General features: G+C 38.8%; 1 protein-coding gene across 1 annotated transcript; it reads left to right on the top strand.

The window, feature by feature from the left end:
• The first annotated feature begins 117 nt into the window (after positions 1–117).
• On the top strand, positions 118–26,994 carry LOC124643640 (cilia- and flagella-associated protein 44-like). The gene is made up of 42 exons (XM_047182656.1): positions 118–160; positions 1,946–2,102; positions 3,243–3,405; positions 3,823–3,977; positions 4,402–4,565; positions 4,884–5,014; positions 5,193–5,297; positions 5,629–5,778; positions 6,096–6,155; positions 6,230–6,472; positions 7,170–7,346; positions 7,698–7,889; positions 8,461–8,603; positions 9,065–9,198; positions 9,680–9,860; positions 10,363–10,528; positions 11,116–11,219; positions 11,494–11,599; positions 12,845–13,017; positions 13,332–13,541; positions 13,765–13,875; positions 14,302–14,470; positions 14,879–15,052; positions 15,372–15,569; positions 15,958–16,105; positions 16,486–16,585; positions 16,838–16,940; positions 17,269–17,388; positions 17,956–18,154; positions 18,370–18,529; positions 18,763–18,901; positions 19,284–19,486; positions 21,438–21,666; positions 22,233–22,337; positions 22,513–22,620; positions 23,069–23,223; positions 23,662–23,815; positions 24,364–24,501; positions 24,889–25,045; positions 25,295–25,408; positions 25,823–25,971; positions 26,148–26,994. The coding sequence occupies exons 1-42, from the start codon at positions 118–120 to the stop codon at positions 26,559–26,561; spliced, it is 6,504 nt and encodes a 2,167-aa protein (XP_047038612.1). The 3' UTR covers positions 26,562–26,994.

Below are 26,994 nucleotides of genomic sequence, written 5' to 3'. Positions count from 1 at the left end.
CCTAGCAACGGCTTGATTATTCAATCAAATTGAACCGAATATTGACAAAAGCAATTGAAATATTGCTTTTTATAGTTTTGTTAATGTTTGCAAATACAAGATTATACATAAATAAGAATGTCTGAGGGAGACCCTGAAGGAGTCGAAGGGGAGTTTCAGGGTATGTCATTTAAAATTAAGTAACTTGGTTCAGGAGGTCTGGTAGGCAGTCGCTTCAAGTAAAATTCTCAAGGGTTCTCAGATGCATCGAAACAGAAATTAGTGATGATCGTGAGAATTCAAAAATGTAAATTCATATAGCTCGCGGTTTTACACATGTTTATGACAGAAATTATTATAGTAGGTAGCTTCTTACACCCAGTAGGGCCAAGGCCTGCCGAGGCTGCGGGTTGTTCGAAAGAGATACCGCGGCCCTGGTACATAAAAGGCCTATGACGGAACACGACGGTTTTTAGTCAGTAAGAGTCTGACACTCCCTCACCGCTGCTCACCCACAGCGGGAGGGGTCATTTGATGATTTTTGACATCGTTAAAAAAAAATAAAAGGTAGCTTCTTACAATAGCTGTGTGCTCTGTTATAAAAGAGTGTAAGTACAATTATAAAAAAAAAAACTGCTTAAATCCTTTATAATATTATAGGTCCTTTAGTAGTAGTCAGGCTTAAAGTAAGACATGACCATTTAAAACGGAGACAGAAAATAGTAAATACAAAGGACAATGGGCACAAATATATGGGACCTGGTATACCCCACCAATAGCGATGTCATACATATCATTGGATAGGCCTTTTTATGTGGAACAACATTTACTATGACAGCTTTGCTGAAGTGTTTGTCCGTTCTGAGGTATAGATCAAAAACTGTGCAAAAGTTAAACTAAAGTTAACTTAATAATCTATTGATATCTCAAGTTTTTAGAGGAAAAGCTAAGTTCCACTAAGTGTAAGTCTCCTAAGTCCTACCTGCTATACCCGTTAGAGTCCATAATTGTTACTATTATTTTTCATTTCAACCTATACTGTAACCTATAATATCCACATTTCGTTCATACGTTACTTTGTACATTTAAATAATTCAATATGATCTTATTAGCCTTTTCCCGGCTATCTTGCGGTCGGCTTCCAGACTAACCAGATGTAATTGCCTATCTGACCTCCTTACCCCAGTAATCTGGGCAACTCGATACCTCTTCGTAAGATTGGTTGCCAGTCTCTTTGTCTTCTGTTGTTACCCATGTAAGACCATGGACCGACCGCATCAAGCGTTTGCTTATGATCCTTATTATCGATCGACACATGTGGCTGTTACTCAGACAAGAGTTTCTCTTTCTCATGATCATTAAATCTTTCTCATTCGAAAGTAATGATGAAAAGTAATGAAAATAAAAAAATAAAGACATTGGTGTTATTTTCAAAGAATATCAGATTACAGTGTTGATTAGCATTGTTTTTAAGCCATATCTCAGAACGGACAAACAATAGAACAAAGCTGTCATAGTAGGTAAATGTTGTTCCAGTTTAAAAGACCTATCCATCGATATGCATGACTTTGTTATTGGTGGGGTTTATCATTATGCCCAATATCCAGTTGGTACAGTATAAGGTTGAAATGAAAAATAATAGTAACAATTATGGATCCTAACGGGAACAGCAGGTAGGACTCAGGAGACTTACACTTAGTGGAACTTAGTTTTTCCTCTAAAAACTTGAGATATCAATAGATTATTAAGTTAACTTTAGTTTAACTTTTGCTCAGTTTTTGATCTATATCTCAGAACGGACAAACATTTCAGCAAAGCTGTCATAGTAAATGTTGTTCTACATAAAAAGGCCTATCCAATGATATGTATGACATCGCTATTGGTGGGGTATACCAATCTGCCCAATGTCCTTTACCCGACCAATAGTCTGCTAGCAATAATTACTAATTAATCCTCTTCTACACAGAGGGTGAAGAAGGTCACGAAGAAGAACATCACGAGGAACTAGAAGATGAGCTCGTGGAAGAGGAGTCCATCCTCTCGGAGTACGACCCTGATGACTTCATATCTGGTGCGGTTACCAGTCCCCACTCTTCTCTACCGATCGACCTGTTTGATTTCGAGTATCCTTTGCATTAAGTAATTTATTTTTTAAAGTATTCGATTTAGAGATGGATCGTCTTGGTTTTGGTACCAATCTTTTATTTAACGGCAATGCTGCAAAGCAATATATGCATTGCATAAATAAATACATAGGTTGTCCATTAGAGGCGCACACAGCACAATAGGGTATCTGAGGCGGATGACGGGGAGTAGCGACCCCGCGGGGCTATATATCCGAGTGCTCCAGGGAGAGTATACTGTCCCCCATCTCCGGCTTGCCGGGGTGAAGCATGACGGGGGATAGGCCTCCCGCCTCTTGGCTTGCCTTCATCGGCCGGTCAGAGTGGATTCGCTAGAGCAGGGTTAGCAGCCCGCTCGGAGGGTAGGTGCCTCGTGGTAAGTGGCGAGTGGGCCGGTGATGCTGGACCCACAGGGAGCGCGTGATCTGCATTTAAAGTCCGCCGAGGTATCCTCACCCTTCAGCCGCTCATGTACCTGTTGCCCTCTTGTTGCTATTCAGTGACCGATTCCCGGGGGCCCAGTAAGTGAGCTGGCGAGTCTCCACCTGCCATTTTTACGTGTGCAAACATTGTTACCGGCAGGTGCCATAGTTCCCATAGTTATCCCTATTCCCAGTCCATTAGCATCCCATCCCAATAGCTCTAGTAGTTTTATTCCATATTTAGCAATAGTTTAACACAGAACCGGGGATTGTCCTTGGGTACGTTTCTATAGTGTATACGGGGATAATCGTCGGTTTTGTGTCGCCATTTCATTAAAGTTGTCTCAAAAGGGCTTCAGCGTGTTGGCTTCGGCCCCACGTTCGCCTTCCAAAAATCCGGGACTCTGTAGTCCCGTGGTCGATTAGAGACAAACAAACTAATAAAAATATTTTTCTCAATAAAATAAAACAAAAGGAATTTTAAGGAATCGGTGACCGACTATTAACTACTACCACCTAACAACCATACTAATATTTCGATATCCTTTCTTTTATTTCAAGAAATGTAATTTATCTTCGTCTGCCTTCTTTAAAGGATCACGTAGCTTAATTTTTTTTTTGTTAGGGTTATTGTTAGGTTAATTAGTAGGCTTTTAAAAGTTTTATCTGCAATAGATCTGCTAACTTTCATCGAACTAATCTCCTTAACCCAACCAAGATACTCCTACGGCTACAACTGCCACAAGTTCTTCAATCTCTGCGCCTGCGATGATTTGGTCGTCTGCTGGTCTGCAGGCAGCATCATTGCCTTCCTCGACGTCACTACTAAGCAGACCTGGTTCCGACGCAGTTCCACTGGTGGTACCGTCGGGAGTATTGCCGTAAATATATTAACTTATTTTGCTTATATATCGCACATTTTATTTACTGTGAAGTTCCCACAAGATCCATTCAGTATTTTTTGTAAAAATAGTAAAAACATATATCCATACATTTTATGAAAGACCCGGGGGAAATTCTTCTCAAAACCACCTAATAGATAATAAAAAAAACCTTTTCTTCGGTTTTTCTTCATCCCATATCTTATCTCGATTGAATCAAGTTTTATTTTAAAGGCGTGACAAAGCCGCTTTTGCATTCATTTACCTGAATACAGTCAATATTGTATTCAGATATAAAAAAATACTAATGCATGTTTTTTCCCCTTCCTCCTTCGTTTTTGTCCTTCTCCGTGTGAGAGGAGGCCTGTGCCCAGCAGTGGGACGATAAAAAAGGCTGTAACTGTCATGTTTTTTCAGTCCTACAGAAAAGACCCCAACTATCGCATAGCGATAGCAGAGGACAGAGAAGGGGAGAAGGAACCGCTGATAATCTTATACTTATGGCCTACAATGGAAATAGATGCAGTTCTACGTGATGGCACTGCTAATGCCTATGCTATCCTGGATTTTAGGTAGGTGTCTCTTATACTCAAGTTTTAATGGTTGAAAAGAGAAGAGAAAATAAAATATGGGAGGATGTCCTGAAAGATGATATAAATAAACAGGAAGAGAATGAAAGTATATCGGTAGTCAAGTAGAAAATAAATCATAAACATATTACGTAGGCCCTTTTGTGGATAGGTTAAGAAAAGCAGCCCACAGATTACTTGCTCGACAGTTAGATTGGTATGGTAAGAAATAATTGCTACTTGTGAGATGACGGCAGATAGAAAGAATAGTAGGAGAAAACATGCTGCGCCGACCCCAAAAAAAATTGAGATAAGGGCAAGACAAGATGATGATGAGGTAGATTAATTTGTCTTAGATTGTTACATTTCAGATGAAGTTTTTTATTCTAAAGAAGATTAACCTTTAGAAGTTTCTTTGAATTCATAGCCCCGATGGCGAGCTCTTAGCATCAGTCGGCAAGGAACCAGATTTCAATCTGACCATCTGGAACTGGAAACGACACAAGATTCTTTTGCGCACGAGTGCCTTTTCTTACGGCGTGAACTCTGTCATGTTCTCACCTTACTGCGAAGGACAACTTACGACAGCAGGTTTACTATAGCATTTTAAATTTGTTTTCAATTCAAAAGCAGCACTATGTCATATTTGTGCCTAATTTCATGGGAGCTCGCAACATCACGAGAGTCGCTGCGCAGAACGGAGAAGGCACGCATGGGGGTAACAATAATCCCATGCGCGCGCACTTGTTGGGCTCTGAAGTCAGTTGCGAGCTGCCATTAACTTTGGCGAGAACATAGTGATAAGTTATTGAACTGGATTTCAGCGTTAATTGACTTCAATCAGTATTTTATTTGCTTGGGTTAAGGGCTTATACCAACAATTTTCAATTCAGTGACCAATGGTTTTAGGTGCCGCTCATATTAAATTTTGGAAAATGGCTCAAACGTTCACTGGGCTGAAATTACAAGGCGAACTAGGCAGATTTGGCAAGACAGAAATCTGTGATGTTCTTGGAGTGTATCCTATGCCTGACGAGAAGGTAAAATATAATGAAATCAATATTGAAAATTATTGTTTTAGTGTTCGGGACATTGTTTTTTTGATTAGTATACCAGGGAGATAAGAGAAGTTAATGGCTGGAAATGCATGGAAGAAGAAGACTTACAAATAAAATTGTGATAACGAGGAAAGGGAATCTAATAACATATTGGTTTTAGGTGCTATCAGGCTGTGAATGGGGCAACATATTAGTGTGGGAAGCTGGCCTCGTCAAACTAGAAGTTACACAGAAGGGAAGAAAATTCTGTCACAAAGCACCTATCGTACGTATTCTAAAGGCCGTCCCCAATATTCTATCTGTGTATTTGTGTACTAGTAAATCGACAAACAGATACGTTATTGAAATCCCCAGTTAGGCTTATACATCACTTGTCCAAATAAGATATAGCATTGTTTTTATCTTCACCCTAATAATATGTAACTCGGCACCTTAGGGAAACTACGGAAGAAGCTAGTTCTATGGATATGTTTTATCATCATCTTCATCAGCAGTTTTAACTTCCCCACTGCTGGGCCTTTGCCCAGAAGTTTCTTATTATCGTATCGTATTCTTAGAGAATAAATTTATATCACCACCGCTCTTGCTCCTTTCAGATCCAGTTCATGCTAAGCCCCGCTGGCGATGAAGTAACGACTATAGCTCGCGACGGCTGCATCCGAGCATGGTATTGGGATACCGTGGATCAGGCTGATCCTCCTGAAGATGACCCTTTTGTGGAACTGAATCCGGTTGCGGAGAGTTGTGTGAGTAATATTATAATATTGAAGAGTTTGCATGAATGCGCGAAAGTTAGATAAGTAGTAGCCCATTTAACGAGGAAGGCTAGGTCACTTTTTAACCGGATCCGCTGGCAGGAGATATTAACTACATAACTTCTAACTTGAACAAACTGAAACTGGACTTTCATCTGGTTTCGTCAGTGGAGGGAGGGTTCCGTGAGTTACACCAGTAATTTGACAGGGTTACTAGTAATATAAATTGCATGTGACACTTCTTGATAAATATATTTATGGATTCTAGATTGCATTTGCAGAACTAAATCGCAATATTTCACATCTAGGTTGCTGGTTGCGAGATAATGTGCCTAAAACATCAGAAGGACATGTTTTGGTACGCACAAGTAAGTATTCAAGAAACAACTAAGCTAAAGTTGATGAACGGATACAATTAAAATTGTCCTACTCTTCTTTCTAGGATGGCAACGGTGGCATTTGGGTTGTAGAACTTGAGATTGACAAATTAGAATGTGAGCATAAGAAAGTTATAACTTGTCATGCTGGGAAAGTGGTAGCTATGGCTGCCCTGAGGACCCATCCTATCCTCATCACAGCCGGTGAAGATGGTGCATTACATGCTTACAACACAATGCGGCATACTCTTCTAGCTCGATATCTATTCCCGAGGCCTATTACATGTCTTTTTTATCCACCTATTGATGTAAGTACCTATGACTATAGTTTTGGTGGACACGGAGTTCATTAACATTCATTATCATGATCGGGAAAAGGATAGCTACCTATGTTAGTGTATGTTGGGGTCGGATGCAGCTGAGTACCAACATATTATATGCATTACACCTTCTCAGCCCAGTAGCCTGCTCAACTCGAGAAAACTTACTACTGAGGAGCTGCCAGACTGTTGCTGTGTTTAAACGCAAGTTGAAAGAACACTATCTTTTCTCTCTGTCATAGATGCATATAGTATTTATTGTATATATATATATGTATTTAAGTAGTTTATGTTACTGATTATATATTGGTTATATCTTCTTTCTTTTTACACTGTCTATCTGTACCTATCTCTTCTATTCTAACTCTCCCATAACGGGCCTGCTGGAAGAAATTTCATTAGAGATAAGCTGTGCCCTTGTACAATTTTTCCTATTATTTATTGTTGTTTGTGTTTTATGTGTACAATATTGTTAAATAAATAAACTTACTTTCTGGCTTCTACTCATAAGGGCTGCCAGTGATGTTCAGATGTCAGTCGAGACCCACCAGTTCAAAGTGCTTTCCTAGGCACGGACCGAGGTGTAAAACCTATGATCGATGGATCCGTGCAGCTATTACTTAGCCAGGACTTAGTGAAGAAGAGCGAGTTTTCATACCTAAATCTACTTTTTCCAATATTAAAGGTTGATTCAACATCGCGGATTGTAATAGTGGGTTTCGAAGACGGTATCATGCGCACGTTGTTCTTATATCCAGAGAGATTCCTGTACCAGACGACTATGATTGACATCAAAGTGGATTCGGCTCTCACAATACATAGCGACGATTCTGAACATGCTGATGTTATTGATATGATTTCGGTGAGTCTTCATCACTAATTTCTTATTTATCATGTTTTAACGTTGATTTAATATCCTAATTTTATTTTATCACCTGCTTGGCTTTTCCCACTTATGTTGAGGTCGGATTCTAGTCTATACGCTATCGGTTAATTTAGTGATTGTTCACTGCATTAATTGTTATGCCATGAGTTATTATGCTCGAAATTTCTGAAATAGACTTCTTAATAGTCCCTTTCCTCCTCATCTCAACTTAATTTGGGGTCGACATAGCATGACTTCCTCAACTTTACTTCTCTGTTTGACATCATCTCACAAGTAACATTATTTCAAGTCATATCATCTCTTTCCTAATAAAATTCTTACTTTCAGTTATTAAAACCACACTCAAAAGCCATAACGCAGATAACAATAAACGAACAAAGGACTTTATTAGTGACCTGTGGGCTGGATAGCACCATATTCATTTACCAGTTGAAAATGGGCACTCCCTTCAAACTTGATAGAGTAGGCTTCGTGGATACACCGAATAATATCGCTTTTATGACGTGGAAACCTGGAACGGTAAGTTAGTAGCTTGATTTGTCTTTTTATCTTCTTCCAAGGAAAAACGCAAAAAGGATAATATCGGATGGTCATTTTGACCACTGTCTATAATTAATTTCAATAATGACGCTGAAATTACTTCATGAAATATCTAGTACTAGCTAGTACTAGCCCGCGGTTTCACCCGCGTCCCGTAGCCGAATGGTGACAAAAACTATCCTAAAACCTTCTCCCGGGTCTAAGTTACCTCCCCTCTAATTTTCAGCCAAATCGGTCAAGCCGTTTTCATGTTATGTCGTGACAACAGAAAGCGGGTTTCATTTTTATATATATAGATAGAAGATAGACAATGAACGTAACTAGCAAAATTCATTGTTTCTTCTGCCATCAACGAATCCTTAATTAAATCACTGTAGGTTTTTTCTCGCTAAAATTTAACCCTAATTCTGTCAGAGTGAAGTGCAGCAAAGAAAGTTCTAAACAACCAACAGAATTTCGTTACTTACTTAGCGAAGGAATTCTATTGTTTAAAAATTTTCTCTGCTCCACTTTGGACTTTAAACCTTCAGCTTCATTTTAATTATTTCAGGAACGCACGCTTCTACTCTGTGGTCAGTTAGGACTAATAATGGAAGTAGTTCTACCGGAACCAATAGTTCGCCAGTACACCAGTATCAAAAGTTTCAAGTTGGAGTTTGAATCTTTTAAAGAAACATTGGTGAAAAAGCACTAGTAAGTACCGTATTTCATCCTTTTATTTTTCCTGCGGGAAATATTTCCTGCACATGTTTAAAAAGTAGTCTTAAACGTTCTGATATAGAATAAAGAGGTTCTGACTCTGACATAAGTGACATATAAGCTGTATTACTGTCAAGTTTTATCAAAAACTATCAAGTGTATTTTGCATGCATATTCATGTGATTTACGCCAAGAATTGCGAATGAATGAAAATTCTTTGCAGCATTAAGTCTGCCAATGTACTATTTGTTTTTGTACATGAAGTATACATAAATAGAATGAATACAGCTATTAGAAATGGCAAGCATGTGTAAACTTCTTCTTTCGTGTCGATGACATGTCTTATAGTGAGACTACACTTTGTCAGCCCAATATGCCGCCACAGCGAGAGCACGTATGAGTAATATATGAACAATATATAATATAATGAACTAAAACTATTTTTCTTTTGTTAGTATGCGTCACAGACCTTTCCCTGAAGAAGAAGACCTTGCCAGCATAGATGAGGAGGCTTTGAAAGCCAAGGAAGAGGCCCAGCTAAGAGACGAAAGTGAAGATGACATGGAATGGATCGGCGAAATTGAATTAAGTAAGTACAGACGTTTAACTAACGAAAGCAGTTGTGGTATGCTTGTGTATGTAAATGTATAGATGCCAGTGCATCTAGCTACTCCAACATAACATTGAACCTTATACGATAAAGTTGAAAATATATTAAAGTTTCAAAGCGTATGTTAACTCGATGTACTGGCGTTTGTACAGGCAAATTGTTCTTCGCCAATTCATATAAAGATACCTAATGTGCATGTACATCTACACACAAGTTTGGCTCACCTGCTTTCTTGAGATAAAACATCTATAAGTTAATGATTCCGCAATAGCAAGAAATACGTTTTTTTTTCTACTTTACAGCCTGATAGAAGTAGCTTAGCGCATTTGATGTTGTGATGCAACAAACCATGTATAACTTCAGACTCGACAAGTTTTTTCGGATGTCTCATTTATTTCATGAATACACATCACATTTATTTATGTAGAAGAACTGTTCACCAACTATTTTATGATTCCAGTGGAAAGCGATAGCATGTTAGGAACAACGATCACTTGGGCAGAGTACTGCGATGATGGCGTGTGGATCGTTCAGCAAGGGACAGGTGCTCTGTTTCTCATCCAGCCAGGGAATAATAAGATACTGAAGTACGCTCCTTTCCCTGGTGCTTGGGATGAAGATATGACTGCACTTAAATTTGTGTAGGTTTTAGAAATAAGCTTGGATGTTAGTGTTGTAGTTTAGGATGAAGAAAGAGGTATGGGTACGAGCGGTATATTGCCTTCTAGCCGATTATCGGCCATGGCGGCTGTTTTCATATAAGGGAATCAGCCAGCTGCGGATGACATATTATAGTGCACAAGCATTTGCGCAGACAAGTGCACTCTCTATTCCTTTACTCTTATAGCCCGAGTGGTACAGTATTAACCAGTCGAACCGATTGCGATGACATTTGATACGAAGATGCGGACGCGGGTGAAACGATATGAAGCTAATCTTACTAATATTGCAAATGCAAAAGTATATAGGGATATATAATGTGAGTGATTGTTACTCTTTTATGTAAAATCTGCTTATTTGAATTGATGAAAAGTGTCAGTACATATCTTATAAGAATTTCAGAATAACATATAAGCGTTCCATATAGTATGCTAGTATCCAAGTGAAACAAACAGGTAAATTAAAAAAGGTGTGCATTTTCAGATGCGAAGGCCGCTATTTGTTAATTGGAACAGACACAGGAATCATCAGAGTGGTTCGTATGCCATATGAATACGAAGATAACCCTGAACATCATTTTACTGTCTGGGCAAATTCTCAGAAGAAGCTGCTACGTATGCTGAAGGGCAGAAGATTAGCTAAAGAAGAGGTAAGCTTTGTGATTGTACCAATATCGTTTAGTCTTATTCTAATTCGATTGGGGTCGTACGACTGCCTATCCTTAAGCACCTGATTACGTGTTATATATACATGGAGCATCTGCCTATCTTATCTACTCAACCCATTTATCCGGGAAACACCTTAGTAAGATTGGTAGCCAGCTACAGGGGCAGTTGATACAGGTAGTCAGAAGCATTGATATTCAATGTGCCTTCCGAAAAGGACCTCTTTGTGATTGAGGGTCAAGCCATCCACGGACCAAACGCTCAAAGGGTTTCTTAAGCTTGGATAGGTTGACTGGTGGTGATGTTCATTAGTTTATTGTTTGTTTTATGTATAAGTTTATAGTATTATTTTGTTTGATTACTAATGTATAATGTTTTTATTTTTTTTTATGTATTAGTTTATAAGTATTGTGATGCAATTTATTTTTGTATTGTATTTTCTATGGGCTCTAGTTGCCTGAAATAAAGGAACAAATAAAAATAAAATGAATTGGCCACGAGCCCCTTCGTTATGATAGTATATTTCATATTGCATTGTCTTCAAAATACTAATACTTCCTGATTATTGCAGAAACAACCGATACCCCGTATAGACTTCGTTGATTACTACTATTTGCCGATGCATGATCGCTACACAGGGTCTGTCACTTGCCTAGAAATTAACCACAATTCAAGGTTAGTCAGCCAACACCTTTCAGTTTTTTTAAACTACAAAATATACCTATTTATCGAGCAAATGAAAATGCCTACGCGAACCACCAGTGGTCGAGGGAATGAAGTAGTCATGAGGGACATCTACTAAATACTTTGCCGTCTTGCCTAACTGCTTTCTTATCATCAGGAACCACTAGAAATGCTATGCATGACCACATATCACTTAATGCATGACTTTCGAGACCCAACCAAAGCCAGCAAGATAAGTTTACGTCAACTCAATGTTTTATTTCAGTCGTCTATACACTTCGGGTGCCGATGGCAATATTTTCGCTTATAGAATAAATTTTCCGGAGCCATTGCTGCCTGAAACGAGGCTGCCACCACCTCCAGAGACGCTTGTTAGTATTTTTTTTTTTGAAAATGAATTATTTAAGCAAATTCACAGACACCCTAGACAACATCTCTTGATCATGATCCTCACTATGATACACGTATATTTTTTGCTTAATTGAAGGATTAATGAATATTTTGCTAATATGCAGCCCACATCCGTAGTAAGCTTAAAATCAGAGAAGTTTTTATCTTATATTATAGTTCGGCCATTCAGAGAATGCGTTCCTGACACGTCGCGATTGAACTGACGACGTAACTTTGCAATGGCGTTGCAGTTACGATAAAAATATTTTTGCTGGTTGTTTACCGTTTTAACAATTGAGGAGCATTAAAACAACATTATTATATCAATAATCAATGAATGTTATAATTTTGTGCCAAACTGAGTGTCAAATAACTTGGTAAACAATATTTTTCTAAATCTATACTGCGCTATTACAAGGTTATGTCAGCGGTTTATATTTTGTAGTGCTGTGCTAAAAATAACAGGCAAGTATCGTAATCTGTTCTTATACAGTTATAATATAAAATAATACGTTTTGATTTTCTTTTTAAGAATTGGAAAATAATGGACTATAAGACTTAATTATAACTTTTATGAAATATAAAAATAAAACTATGACCAAACCGCATTTTTATACTTAGATTAAAAATGGTAACCCCAAATGGCGTTATGGGCCGCCATTTTGTGACGCTAAAACAGTCGTCCGTTGTCGTTTCGTGCGCATAGACCACGTTTTTCAAGTGTTTTCGATCTGTTTTTATTTGATTACCCGGCTTTTGTTAGACCGAGATATCAGGATTGATTCTGTTATTGATAATAATATAATTATACATGTAGGCGAAGATGATGATGAAGACACCACCTCCTCAAGCAAATCGGAGTCTGATTAATATTCTGTTCGCACATTCAATTCAATGTACTTGTAACAAAGAATAAATAAAACAATTTTATTATATGAATATTACCTTTTTTTGGTTTCCACTTAAATAACTAAAATATAAAACAAATGATTCCGCCAATTTAAAACGAAAATAATCTTAAAATAATGCGGCGGTTCATTTTGAAGGAACGGTAACGAACTCAGTGTTATGTTGTGCCCATCACTAGTCGTGACTAACTGATAGGTGTCAGGAACGCATTCTCTGAACGGCCGAAGTATAGGATAATATTTAAGACTGGTTCCAAACAATCTTTAGATTACATTATGGAGTAAATAAAAATGTTCCCTAAAATATACGTTTTGCAGAAAGTACCTAAAACAAAAGAGCCTAGTACGGTTGAAGGAGAACTTATGTCCCATGAACAGCTAAAACAGAAAGAGGAATACGATAAAATGATGGCCATAGCTAACGCACATAAGAAGAAAGTTCGAGACCAATTAGCTAAACTAACAACGGAATACAATAAGCTGATTAAAGCGTAAGTTGAAGATCTACAGACAGAAACGTTCTTAGAGAATTCTGATCCAACTAAAATGACTCCTTTAGAGAGCAATTATGATGACAATAACAATTGAATCATAATTTTGTCTTAGATTTTTTTTATTGAATTCAAAAGGAGAAGTTTCTCATTTTACATGTCTTGTTTGCCTAATCTCATGTTGTTTTTAATTCGATAACTGTATAACGAACTACTTCTTTTCTGACTCGGAACAATACTTCCTCTATAACACGGGTGAAACCGCATTAAACTAGTTTTATAAAGAGGTGTCTTACTTAAACCATAATTTTCAGGAATCGTTCACTGCCATATTCGCAACAAATAGACGTGACTTTAGACCCTCGCCCTCTCCAAGTCCAAGAGAAGGAGCTAGAAGATGCTAAGGCCCTCACGAAGAGGAAACTGGCTCATCAGCTAGAAGCTTCTGACCTGGCGTTAGAAAAGATGCACTCAAGGAATATCGTACAGCTTGATGTTTTTCCTTTTACTGTAAGGAGTATAAGGTTGGTGAAGTTTAAGAATCTTGAATATTTTTTATATAAACAAACTATCCCTTAAAAGAGAATGTGAGTTTGTAAGCAACACTTTCACGCTAAAACAACTGAGAAATGAAATATATCTATATAGCTTGGAGACAGAATATTTGAATACGGGTGCAAAAAAGGCTATTTATGCAATTAGAAAAATAGATTATAAATTAAGAACGTCTACTGTTTATTCTCGCAGGGACCCTGATATCGTTTTAAGAATACTTCGCCAGAAGAATCTGTCAGCAGCTTTCTATGCTCAACTAGAAGAAGTTTATCAAAAGATAGCTGAAGCTGCTTTGAGAGGAAGGTACTGTATATTACATAATGTTTGACTTTATACATATACATCACCACTGCTGTGCACGGGGTCTTCGCTTAAAGCCTCGGGTGGGCGGCAATCGCTTTGTGGGCTTTAAGAAACTTTCATAAAGCAGCCCCTGAGTTTGGAAATTGGTGATTGATACACCCGTGCACGTAACGAGAGCACGTAAATTTTGGTGCTGCGCCTGATCTTTCACCTAGGTCGTGTTAGGTTGCCGTCCCACTGGGCTTTGAGATTTAGAGAATAGAGAGCACACTGCAAATGCTTTTGCGCTGTATGTCCTGCACAATTCACTGATCTCCTTGTCTTGGATTGGATTGACGCCGTATATACCGCCAAAGTTAACATCCAATTAAAATTATCTATTATTTAGGCACATCACCTAATTAAATAATATTTTTTTTTAAACAGACATACGGAGTCACAAATTCGACGCGTAGCTCCTCGCAAGGCATCATTCGGACCGCCAAGGATAGCTTCCTTCTTGCTTGGCTTGCCACCAAAGCCTCCGTATCCTTTAAAGAAAGCCCTCAAGAACTACCACCGCCGCTTGAACAGGCACCATTTACAATTTGTTGAGGTTTGTATGTATACTGCTTGAGTTTAAGGAAGCTTTATCATCAGATGTGGCAAGAAAATGAAATGATTCAATTTCTTTTCAATTCTTCCTCGGGCATTGCTAGTGGAAATGCACCCTAAATCTTTGAAATCTAAATATGTCTAAAGGTTTAATTACTTTTATAGTAGCAAAAATAATGGCTAGTTGCAATAATAAAAGCCTGTTCAAAGTATGTATTGGGACGTCTTCGAAATTAATATAAGAAAAACATTAGCCTAACATAAATCCATATTGTAGATGCGACGAGATTCGAGAACTATCTGTCTGGCGTCCACGTCAAGACGGATGAACCAAACATCTGGGTAGAAGCAGTAGTAGGACGCCGGTGGAACAGCTAGTATTAACTTTATCCTGAATTCTCATTTTCAGTGGCAAAATCATCTAAATCAAAAACCAGACCCGAATGCCATGCCTCCCGGAGCGGCTGAAGCGTTAAAGGAAGCTGAGCAAAGCATCGGTAACAGGTTACTGAAGACCCAGCCTGAATATGTGGCACCTAGTGGCCATAATACTCAAATGCGAGTCTGTTTAACTCGGAAAGAGGTTAGTGGGTCCAAGATCTGGAGATGAACGAATGATGACAATGGTTTTGGAGACAGTTTGATTCGAAAATCCTTCTATTGATACAGATATGAATACAGAATTTCTCTTATATTGCAAATGCGAAAGTAATGCGAAGTAAGTATGTTTATTTGCTAGGTACACTTACAGCTAAATCAACTAAGAGAAAATCGTGAAATAGTTAGGGAACAGTTGGCATCCAGGAGACGGAGAAAGGCTACATATTAGTTACAGGACATAGATCCCTCGAGACCACTATATAACTAGAAAATATATCTGAAAACGAAACTTTCATTTCTAGATTTATGACATAAAACACGAATTCAACGAGAAAGTGCTTGACCTACGGAATAGGAAAGTTGAGATGGTGCAACGTATGAAGGAGATCGGTGAGAGACTGGCAGAGATCCGATTAGAGATACCACCTAAGCTTGCTAAGTCTCCACCGGCTTTACCACAGTTTGATGATGAACTGGAGTTCCCTGAGAGGCATCTGGAAGTGAGTGCAAGTCATCATCATCATCCATCCATCCATTGGGGTTGGCACAGCATGTTTTCTCCTTCCATACTTTTCTATCTGCCGTCATACAAGTAACAATCTTTCTTACCATATCAAATTTCACACATAGTTAATAAAATGTAGAACGGAAGTGAGTAAAAATCTATTTATCGCACACACAAGTATTATGAAAACGACGTAGTTTCTTTGTTACGGTAGCCTGAGACGTCTATCTGGGTGCGGGAAGTAGTTGTCTGAAATCGCGGGTGAAACCGCAAGTTACAGCTAGTCATTTCATTAACGTTATCCTACTTTTCTGGAAGAGTTAGAACGATACATGGTCTTCAACTGGTCCAGGCACAATTTCAAATTAATTGACAAAATACAGGTCAAGCCAGAGCCTATAGTGATTCACGCAGGCAGAGTAGCGTCGTCAAAAAAATCGCAACAAGTCCAGGAGCGGAGAAGATTATCTCAAGTACACCAAGTTGCCAGAGTACGGCTTCCTAGGGTCAACCAATTTGTACCCATTACTGGTGAGCGAAGCAATTTTTTTTGCCCAGTATATTGAATGTAGCTACATGAAAATGACCATCGCAGGATCAGTCAGCCAGAGTTGGTTTAGTGGTAGCAAACGCGACTGCCGTACTCAGGGTCTGCTAGACTTAGGTCGAAAAAGCTTTCTAGATTTATAAGACATATACACTGAACAGGCTGAAGCCTGGAAGTAGGCATGGGGCTGGGCAGACATGTAAAGCTATCTTTCCCAACTTTTCCCTATTGACAGTTGTTATAATAATTCCACATTGGAAACAATCAGGGTGATATGACAAACTCTGACACTTGGACCTGTTAGGTGATTAAACTTTAGCACACAAAGTAACAAAATGAATAGTTACAAACTATTTACTTTCAGAAACGCGACCTCTAGTTGCTTCGTGGGAACTTCTGAAAATTAGGCCTGATCAGGAATCAACAGCTATAGAGAATGAACTTCGCGAGAGACGTATCGAGCGGTATGTATTGTAAAATACAGATATTTCATGATAATCATTATTTTGTAAAGGACCCAAGACATTTGTAGGGGTTTTAGAAGTTCTACTGAACCAATAAAATATATTTTCCTATACAAAAGTTATTCTATTTATAATGTTATAGATCACCTGTACTTTATTTGTTTAGAGGAAGTAGTTCCACCAGGATGAGGATTGTACCACGAGAAACAGTTAAGACTAAAAAATTGATCATATTTTTTACACATTTCACAGACATCTGTTTGAACAAGATATGCTACTCGCGGACGCAGAGTTCGCTGTAGACAAATTTGATTTACGTTTAAAAGAATTGCAGAGAACCCGTATCAGAGTTCAGGTTCGTGCATTTTCAATTAAACATTCTACATATAATATACATAGCATCTGCCATCTGTATTTAGTGTTATAATGTTAGTGTTCATGTGTTCTGTATTGAGTAGCTATTTTCCAACTATGTTGGGGTCGGCTTCCAGTCTAGCCGGATGCAGCTGAGTAGTTACTATGTGACATGGAGGGCCTACTTATCTCTCCTCTCAAACCTGGCCTTTGACTGGATGACGCTCTTTAATACGAGTGGTTATCGGACTTATAGATTCTATCTACCAGTAATGACTTCCAAAGATTTACGAATAAGGAAGTAACTGTTATTTATGAAATTGTTGCAGGAAAAGGCACAATTGCTAGAGCTACATCTATACCAGTTGCATAGAGAAATGAATGTATTGAACCGTTTCGAGATGCATGAAGATCGTTTAGCTGAACGAGTTTACGTCAAACTAATGCAGGTAATAAGCTTGTGGCACGTTATAGCAGCACCGCAGCAGCACGGCTGCAGCACGGCGTCGCCTCGAATTAAGACTACGGTTAGCTGCCAGCGCACCAACCACGCGCTGTCCGCTCGCCGTCGGCGCGCCGGCCGCGAGGTGTAAGCTTGCTGTCACCGCAAACTCAATATTATTTTAAGACGATTATGATTGATGTTATGATTGAACACGACGTAATGACGTTGTTTCGCTGCCGGCTCGGAGTCGGCGCGCAATTAGCACGCCGTCGGCGCGCTGTACGCATGAGGACCGCTCGCTTGCAGCACGCGGGCGGCGAGTGGAGTTGTGTGGAAGCGGCAAGCACGCTGACTGTGAGCCGTTGGCTTTTTCATATTGACATTACGAAATATATTATAATTTACACGATTTAATGCTCTAAATTGAATGACAACTTAAATGCTGGTGTGGAGCCGTGCTGTTGCGGTGCCGCTATAATGTGCCATAACCCATAAGCTTATGTATTAGCTGCTGACATGCGAACAGACAGACGCGGAGAGCGTTTGATATGTACTACTGGTTTAAATATAGGTCCGAGGAGTCCAAGAACAGATAAGCGACTGCGAGCATCGTATTGAAGAACATATAACAGAGAAAGAGAACTTAGCAGTCCTGTGTCAGGACCTGCAGAGGCAGTTCAAGAGATTGGTGCAGGACAACAAGTTTGCCGACTTCTTGCGCAGAATATTCAAAAAGAAGTATCGTCCGCCACGAATTCGTGATGACGATGGTAAAACTTTATCTGAAGTTGGGTTTGAGAGAATATTGTTAAGATGACTTATTAAAAAAAACCCTTCAATCGGTCTATATGATGGACGATTCCATTCTATGTAATGTGTCATCATCATCATTAGCCTTTTTATTGTCCCACTCCAGTTCACAGGCCTCTTCTTTTACAGAGAAAGAATGAAGAGTATACTTAATCGAGTTGTGATTTTTTCACAGACTCAACGGAATCAGAGTCTTCTTCATCATCTAGCGAGGAAGAAGATGAAGGCAGTTTGGACAGTCGAGAGATAGGTCCAATACGACTGGACCCCAACGTCTGTCCCGAGGGTTGCGATAGAGAAACGTATGATTTGACGTACGAAATGAGGAATGACAGGTTAGAAAGATTCTTTGGGGCATTTAGGGCATATTTAAGAGTTATTGTTCTCCTGGAACACAAAGGGTTCCAAAAGTAACTTTGTCTCCTACAATCCCAACAGCATCCTCTCTAAAAAATATTTGTTGATTTTCCTAACAAAGAAAGGTTTACCTAATATCCGTCCTTTAGATTCAATGCAACATACACATAACTTATGTAGAAATTTTATGGATGACCTGTGTTTTTTGCAGACATAAGCACGAACAAAACATGATGGAGCAGGACCGTTTGGTTGAGCTTCTAAAGCGAGATATTGAGGCCCATAACAAGATTAAACGCAAACTCTCTGTACAACTGGAACAGAGGAAAACCGAGCTCAGAGAATTCATGGTAGAAGTTTTAAATAATTTAGTGTTATGGTCAGCCCTTTGGAAGCCATCCATCAATCCCTACTAATATTATAAATGCGAAAGTAACTCTGTCTGTCTGGCTTTCACGTCTTAACCACTGAACTGATTTTAATAAAATTTGGTACAGAGATAGAGTTGACCTTGAGACAGAACATATTATAGTTTTTATCCCGGACTTTTGAAGAATTCTCTTGGAAACGCGATATAGAGTTATATAGAGTTGGGTTCGCGGCTTCGCCCGCGTAGAGTAACGCGAAGGGCGGAAGCTAGTAAGCCATATTTACAAGATGTTTCAACTTTTCTAGAGTTCCTCTATCGTATGTCAAATAATATCTCCTATATCCTTTGTATTATCGTTTCAGCTGGAGAAACAGACCTGCCTAAACGATGTGGAAACGGTAGTGGTCCTTCGATACGACCAAATAAGAGCCGCGGCTATCAGAGGATGCACAGGTGCTCAGGGCTTGTCGCAGACTGTGGTGTTCCCTGAAGCACACCTCACCCGCCTGAGACGAAGAGTGTTGGAATTGCAAGAGGAGATCAGGCAGCAGAAGTTGAGACAGAGGTAGAGAAACAATTAGTGACGTCTCCTCGATAGCATGTAATTAGACAGCCAATTTTAAATAGCCTAGGAAAAAAGTATATCTTATGTTTGCAAGTAAATAATATCCACATGTTTGTTTTAGATAGATAGATAGATAGATATACTTTATTATAGTTCGGCCATTCAGAGAATGCGTTCCTGACACGTCGCGATTGAACTGACGACGTAATAACATTCATTGATTATTGATATAATAATGTTGTTTTAATGCTCCTCAATTGTTAAAACGGTAAACAACCAGCAAAAATATTTTTATCGTAACTGCAACGCCATTGCAAAGTTACGTCGTCAGTTCAATCGCGACGTGTCAGGAACGCATTCTCTGAATGGCCGAACTATAGGTACACCAATTTTACAATTTTGATCTAAATCTAGTTAAGGTAGGTGACATAATGGGCGGTCTTATCGCTAAGAGCGATCTCTTCCAGACAACCTTAGGATGGATTGAGACGAGAAGGAAAAGATTATACGGTAGGCAGTTAGGCTAAGTGTACACTTGCTCCTGCAATTTGCGCACCTAAATATTATTACCATAAATACTTAAATTATAAACTAAATATATATACATACATATATGTTTATATATATATAAAATAATAACAATAAATACATTTATACCTTTAAATAATGTCAATGCTAGATATATATACTTTTTATAAATATTATTCTACCGTTAGGAGGAAAGGTAGTGGCTTTTTAACATTCTCTTGAAAACGGCTAATGATTGAGCCTGTCTTATCGTAACGGGCAATGCGTTCCATAGTCGAACAGCCAGAACAGTAAAAGATTTGTCGAAGAAGCTAGTGGAATGCATCGCCATCTCCAGCCTCAAATTTTCTGATGACCTTAGATATTTAAGTAACTAGACCTGGACTGCATTGGTCTTCGATAATATAATTACATTGATTTGTTATGTCGATGTAGAACTTGACTGCAGTACGTACAGTAGAAACTATTTATTTATTATTTATTTATTTATTGCTTAGAAGGTACATTTTACATTATAAAAAATATAAAATGTCCAACAAAACTGTATACACAGTTTATCTGTTGGATCAGATTTCTAAACTATTGACTTACTATTATAGGTTCTATTAAGTTAAGTTTACAATAATAATAAAATTAATATATTAGTATTATATTATATATATATATATATTAGTATTATATATGTAATATTAGTATTATATATGTTAAGTTATATAAGTAGTATTAGGAGGTTAATATTAAGTACGTAAGTATGAAAATCAAAGATTAGATAGATATAATCGGAGTATAGATATAGCATAAGTAAGAAAAGTAGTCGGTAGTTAGGTAGTAGTAGTAGTTAGTAGGATAGTAATACAATAAAAAGTTAAGGCAGTGTACTGAGTAGGTGTTTTTTTAGTTTTATCTTAAATTTATTTTTCCTATTTTCGTTTCTGATGTCGCCTGGTAAGCTATTGAGTACGTATGGGACACGCTTTTCTAGCGTTCGGTCCCCATAAACATTATTAACTCTGGGTACTACATATTTACCAGACGACATCGTTCGGGTGTTATAACTATTACTAACATTAGTCAACAATGAATTACGCTCCCGATTACCATGGCTATTAGTTGCGAGTAAGAACTTATGTTTTATGCTGACCGGTAATACTTTGCAAATTTTGTATAGTTTATGATAGTCTGTTTTATGTTTATTTTTAGTTTTTTTATCCACTAATAGTTTTAAGAATCTAATTTGTAACTTTCTGGTGCTTCGTACGTCTAGCGGTCGTACCATATATTCTATGTATTTATCTATTGCTTTGCTTTCTAAAGACAGGGAATTTGATTTTACTTGTATGGGGTTAATTTTAAAATTCCCTGTACTAAGCTAAGATATAATATTGGGAACGGTCATAAGACTGAAGTTCTAACTGGTATTCAGGATAAACCGCACCCACTTGTTCCGCATGAACGTGGACTTGCGGGCAATGGAAGCAGAGGCGACGGAGTTACGCGTGCAGATGAGAGACGTACTGACGCGCAAGTTAGGCAAGCCGAGGAAGGTGGACCGCACGTTAGATGACCAGCTGCGGCAGATGGCGAGACGACACAAGTATGCCATGTCTTATGGCGCTCTGCCACAAGTGCGCACGCAAATCAGGGCTTGGGCCGTATGTCTTACTTCACACTATCATTAACCGTAGGTATAATCATCGGCAGGTATATTGAGCCCTGACCTTCACCTGCGCAGAAGCGATTTATTGGTTTATTGCCTTATGTGTACAGTGCGCAAAGCGATCCCCACTCTTCCGCCAAGAGCTCAATATCCGTGCCGATAACTATATAATACTTTGTAACACTGTCATAATTTTGTCTACATCTGCAGTGTCAATTTAGTCCTCTTCCCTCGACAGAGTTCATAGATTTTTTCCAAATCATTATTAAGGTACCAGTCACATAAAAAATTGCCACTACTTATTGAACTAGCAATTTTATTTGGGGTCGGCGCAATATGTCATCCTCTTCCATTTTCCCCTGTCACTCGTCATACTGACACCCCCTTCCTATTCATGTCATCTTTCAGGCAATCCATCCATCTTTTCTAATGCTAGTTATGGGTGTTAATTTATTTATTCCTTTATTTCAGGCAACTAGGGCCCATAAAAATACAAATACACATAAATCATACATAAGAATACTAATAAAGTATATACATCTTGGTAACTGTCTATTTCAGAAACGCAACAGTAATCTCGAAAAGAAATATCTGGCTGCCTTGAATCAGTATTCTGATCGACTACGTTTGGCTGCGGCGTTACAAGCTGAAGTATTCCCACGGAAGGTAAACCTAGTCAAAAATACAGGTTCAGTTGAGTTAGAGTTAGGAGGGAAAACATTTGACAGGAGTTAGATTCATTTAGATCCCAATAGAAGCTTTTTTGTATGAAATTTCTTTCAGGATGGATAGATATAACCATTACTTTGATTTGCAATTTAGTTTTAAATTCATATCGCAGATTACGAAAGAACCTGAAAAGATGGTCGGAGGTTACGAGCTGAGTCAGTTCCAGCGAGATGTGATGCGTCTCCTAATTGTGCGACATCGGCAGAGACAACAAATAAAGGTGATCGCGTCAATGTTCTTCCAGACGACAGTTTGAGTTACTTCTATCAAAATTACCAGATATTATGTCATAAATATAAAATTAGCTTGCACACTTCAAAAGTAGCAAAACAATACCTGTGCATATGTGTAGCAAGACAATACCTATACATATGTGTAGTAAAACAAGAACCTATATAGTGTATGAATTCAAAATATTTTTTCATATCTTAAAGTTCCACGGAATATTTCAGGCACCTTTTGCTGTGTTTTACAGGCACCACGGTTGTACTTAGCTCCTGTTCCGTTCATTGTGGAATGCAAATAAAAGTATGAATACTAAACAAACCCCCATTGAGTACTCATGGTGATTAACGCTCAACCCTCTATATGAGAGGAGGCCTGTGCCTGCCTAGCAGTGGGACGATAAAACTTCTAGTTTTTACTTAAAGTACTTTTTATATTAATAGCAACTAGAAGAGGAGATCCTCAGTCTCCGCCGCAAGCCGTCAGCCCCCTTACCCCCGTTTGAACCGCACGAGGAAATTGAACCGGAGAAATCTGACATTTATCTCTTCATGGTACCCCGGTCCAAGCAGCCCCATCGTAGAAAATATTTCCCCATGTGAGTATTTTTTGTTTCAGTAGCATAACATCAACTACTCCTTAAACCCACTATTTTATCTCTTGACTATAATAAGGATACGCTGAGTTCCTCGTGACTAAGTAATGGCACACCAGATCAATAGATGATAAGGTTAAACAACGTTTGGCACTGTCGGTCTGTGGATGGGTGACCATCTTGTCACGGCGAGGTTGTCTGTGTTTCAAGAGGCACGCAAAACTGGTGTCTCAGTTGTCATTCGAACATCATCGTCGTTACGGATAGTCCGGGTTATTGAGGACAGATGGGCAGACGCTCCTTGAGGCACACTGGCACTTGTCCGGTTTGACTGAAAGCCACCCCAACATTGTTAGGAAAAGACTAGGCTTCTTGGATCAACTTTTCGAATTTAACTCTTTTGAAGCAGTTCTTAAATAGTAATGTTTTCATTGCTGACAGAACGCCCCTAGGATCAAGAACGCAAATAAAGAGCGGTGTCAATATAATGATGATGCTATTCGACTGCCTGGATGCTATGCGCGTGTCGAGAGACGAAGCTGAAGTTCTACTCAGGGAAATCATGGGCTTGCTGCCTGAAGTTATGACTGGGTCAGTACCCTTATATACATCTTCGCTTCTATACATATAATATGTATATAAAATAATGCCACTTTACGTTGTAATTTTATAACTCAAATAGGGTCTTTCCAAACCAAATGCTTAGGCTTTGTTTGGACTATTTAGTAGATGATTTATGTAAGGTTTGCACAAAATCGGTCGAGCGGTTCTTCATTTATCACATTTTGGGGAACAAAATGGTGGACTTTATACGTAGCAGAGCACGTACTGCGGGCCACTAGTATTTCATAAAAAAAATATGTAATCCTGAACTTCATGCAGATTATGAGTCCAAATGCGTATAAGTGAGTGTGGGACTTGAAAGGTTCGTTCGTAAGAGTAACCGAGGCGCTGGAACTCGAAAGATGGTTGGTTTTAATCAGTAAGAGTCTGACACTACCTTACCCGCAGAGTAAGGGATCATTTGATGATTGCTCACCGAAAAAGTGCTAGTCGAAAATGATGAAAGATAGATGGACAGAGAAGTCTTATTTATAGCGTTCCGTTTTAAAAAGTAAACGAAAAGTATCTCATTTCAGGCAGATGTCTCGCTATGATTTGGTTGACTCTTTGGTGAAAAAGTGGCTGCTAAGGAGCGGAGGCGATCCAACACAGTACAAGAAGCAAACCAAAGCATTCGACACTTTGGCTACATTAGTTGACAGACTCGTCAAACAACAAGTATGTTTTATTTATTTAAAATACTTTTTGCACATTGTACAACGGCGAACTTAACGCCTTAAGCATTCTCTACCAGTCTACCTTAAACCTTTTAAAAACACTTTTTTTTTTCACTTTCCGTTTCCTGAGCCTTTTCCCAATTATGTTGTGGCCGGCTTCGAGACCAAGTGAATGCAGCTGAGTACCAGTGCTTTACAAGGAGCGACTGCCTATCTGACCTCCTCATTTTCCCGGACCTGACCCAGTTACCCGGTCAACCCAATAATCCTTGGAAAGACTAGTGTCAAACTTACTGGCTTTCTTTGTCTTATTCTGTTTGGGTGTGATCACCGTAGGCTGGTGGGCTTGTTGACCCTTAAAAGTAAATCTTTATTTGAAACCTTCTAGTTAGAACTCATAGAAACCTCAGGGTCGCCAGCAGATGGTATATTGGATGGTTTGGAAGATGCACTGAGGGACTTGTCGGAAGAGCATGATAGACTTGAAGACCGGCTGGGACCAGCCATTGCGGCGCTATTGCATTCCGCGCATTTCAAAGACGTTGGTAAATATGTACTTAATATTTATAATTGGCTTTACTTTGTGTGTTCATAAAAGAGTTAATACATTTTACAACGATAGAATAGTCCCCTTACCCCATTCGTTTATTTATCTCCTGTCCAAAATGGTATGAAAATCTGTTCAGAAGTTTCTGAATACATCGCCACCCCGGTGGTATAGTTGATTGACAAAGTCAGACAAGACACCTCCTGCAGAAAATTCTTTCTTCAACTCCTCTCCACCTCTTTTCCAGATGACCCCGAGAATATGGCTTCTCTCGTAAAATCGCTGGTAGACGAAGATCACCCAGTCACTTCCGATAGCCTTGAACGAGTCTGTTCTTTTGACGTCATCGAAGATATTAAAGGTTAATCCATTTCAAATAACGAATTGGTGTCACTTGTACCTGAATTTTTTTAAACTGTAATTAAGGTTGGACAGCTTTCTCGCGGACTGGCCACAAATAGCGACTGATAGAGAAAGATGGAAGGCTATGGACTCTTGCCCAGCACTGGCAGATAGCATATCGTAAAAAATAATAATAAAAAAGTTGAAGGTGCTTTAACCACATAGTCGTGAGGTAACCTTCAGATAGTCTGAAATCACCAATCCACCTTGAGCAAGCGTAGTGACTAACGCTCTGAATGACAAGAGGCCTATACCCTGTAGTAGGAGGGCTAACGACGTGTAACCAAAAACAAAAAAAATATTGCCATTTTTTGTGGATACTTAATTTGAATTTTAATCTTCATTTGACGATTATTTACCATTTACTCGCCAGAATGCGGTATTGACTTGCCAATGGACGACATAAAACGTTTGGTATCCAGTGCTATTGAGGCTTTAAGAGCTCAAGTGGTGGAGCCGGCGGAGATGGAAGAAGTCAGTGAGGAGGTTCGTAGAGCTATGCAGGCCCAGGCTCTCAATGAGGTAATTAACTTTAAACAGATCAATTAATGAAAGTAATTTTATTCTCATGTTCCCTCGCTCATACACTAGTGCCATTGATAGTTTACGAGCGAACAGGCGAACATGACAATAATAATCCTTTGTTTAAAGTGGATTTGTTATTCAAAACTCAACTAATTCACGAAAAATCACTTCAGCTGGCGAGTGTCAGCGTCATCGCCAAGCCCTCCAGTCACAGAAATGATTTCAAGCAATCTAGGGGCGGCTCAGGGACAGTAACAGGCGACTACAAATCGATACTAGGAGGGGGCTCCTCAACTGACCACAAACCTCAAAGGGCTTCAGGTCCAAACTTCAGGACCACGATATCCGTAGACTACGAGGAGTTAAGACCTAAGCGTAAACAAAGCACCATGACTCCTACTGAAAGGCAGTCGTTAGCCACACGTATCTCAGCAAGCATTCTGGGGCCGATGAAGCAATTCCAAGCTAATGTGGCCCGATCTAAACAGTCTGGGGTCCATATTGATCTGCCTCCTGACCCGCCTGAGGATACAGATGAGGAGAAAGCACAAGCCATCATGGATGCTATCAAAAGTGACGAATTGTAATGTTGAGATTCCGCCAATTATGTACGCGGTACGAATCCAAAGAAAACTGCTGAATTGCTAGCAAATGTTCGCGCACAAAGGTTACAGTTTCGCGGACGTTTTAGAAATGTTCGCACGCAATGTGTTACTGTTTGCTAGAGCGAGTACACCAGAAGATACATTTGTGTGCGTCACAGTGCCGGTGGTATCTTACTTTAAAATGATTTTGACAGATGAGATTTTTTGAGTGAGTACCTTGAGGTAAAGTATATTGTACCTGATTTCTGATTTATTTTAATCTTTAATTGTTATTTTTAATGCTTTTATTTGGTATCAATTACTTTTATTTTAAATTAATATAATATCTTGGAATTATGTAAACGACCTGTATGTCTATGTTTTTTAGGGTAATTTTTTAAATTTCTTTTATTAGCTCTTTACTTAGTTTTGTTAT

The sequence above is a fragment of the Helicoverpa zea genome, chromosome 28, assembly GCF_022581195.2.
Source record: "Helicoverpa zea isolate HzStark_Cry1AcR chromosome 28, ilHelZeax1.1, whole genome shotgun sequence".
NCBI classification, from domain to species: domain Eukaryota; kingdom Metazoa; phylum Arthropoda; class Insecta; order Lepidoptera; family Noctuidae; genus Helicoverpa; species Helicoverpa zea.
Note: the sequence above shows the minus strand (reverse complement) of the source record. Positions and strands in the feature narration are given on the sequence as shown.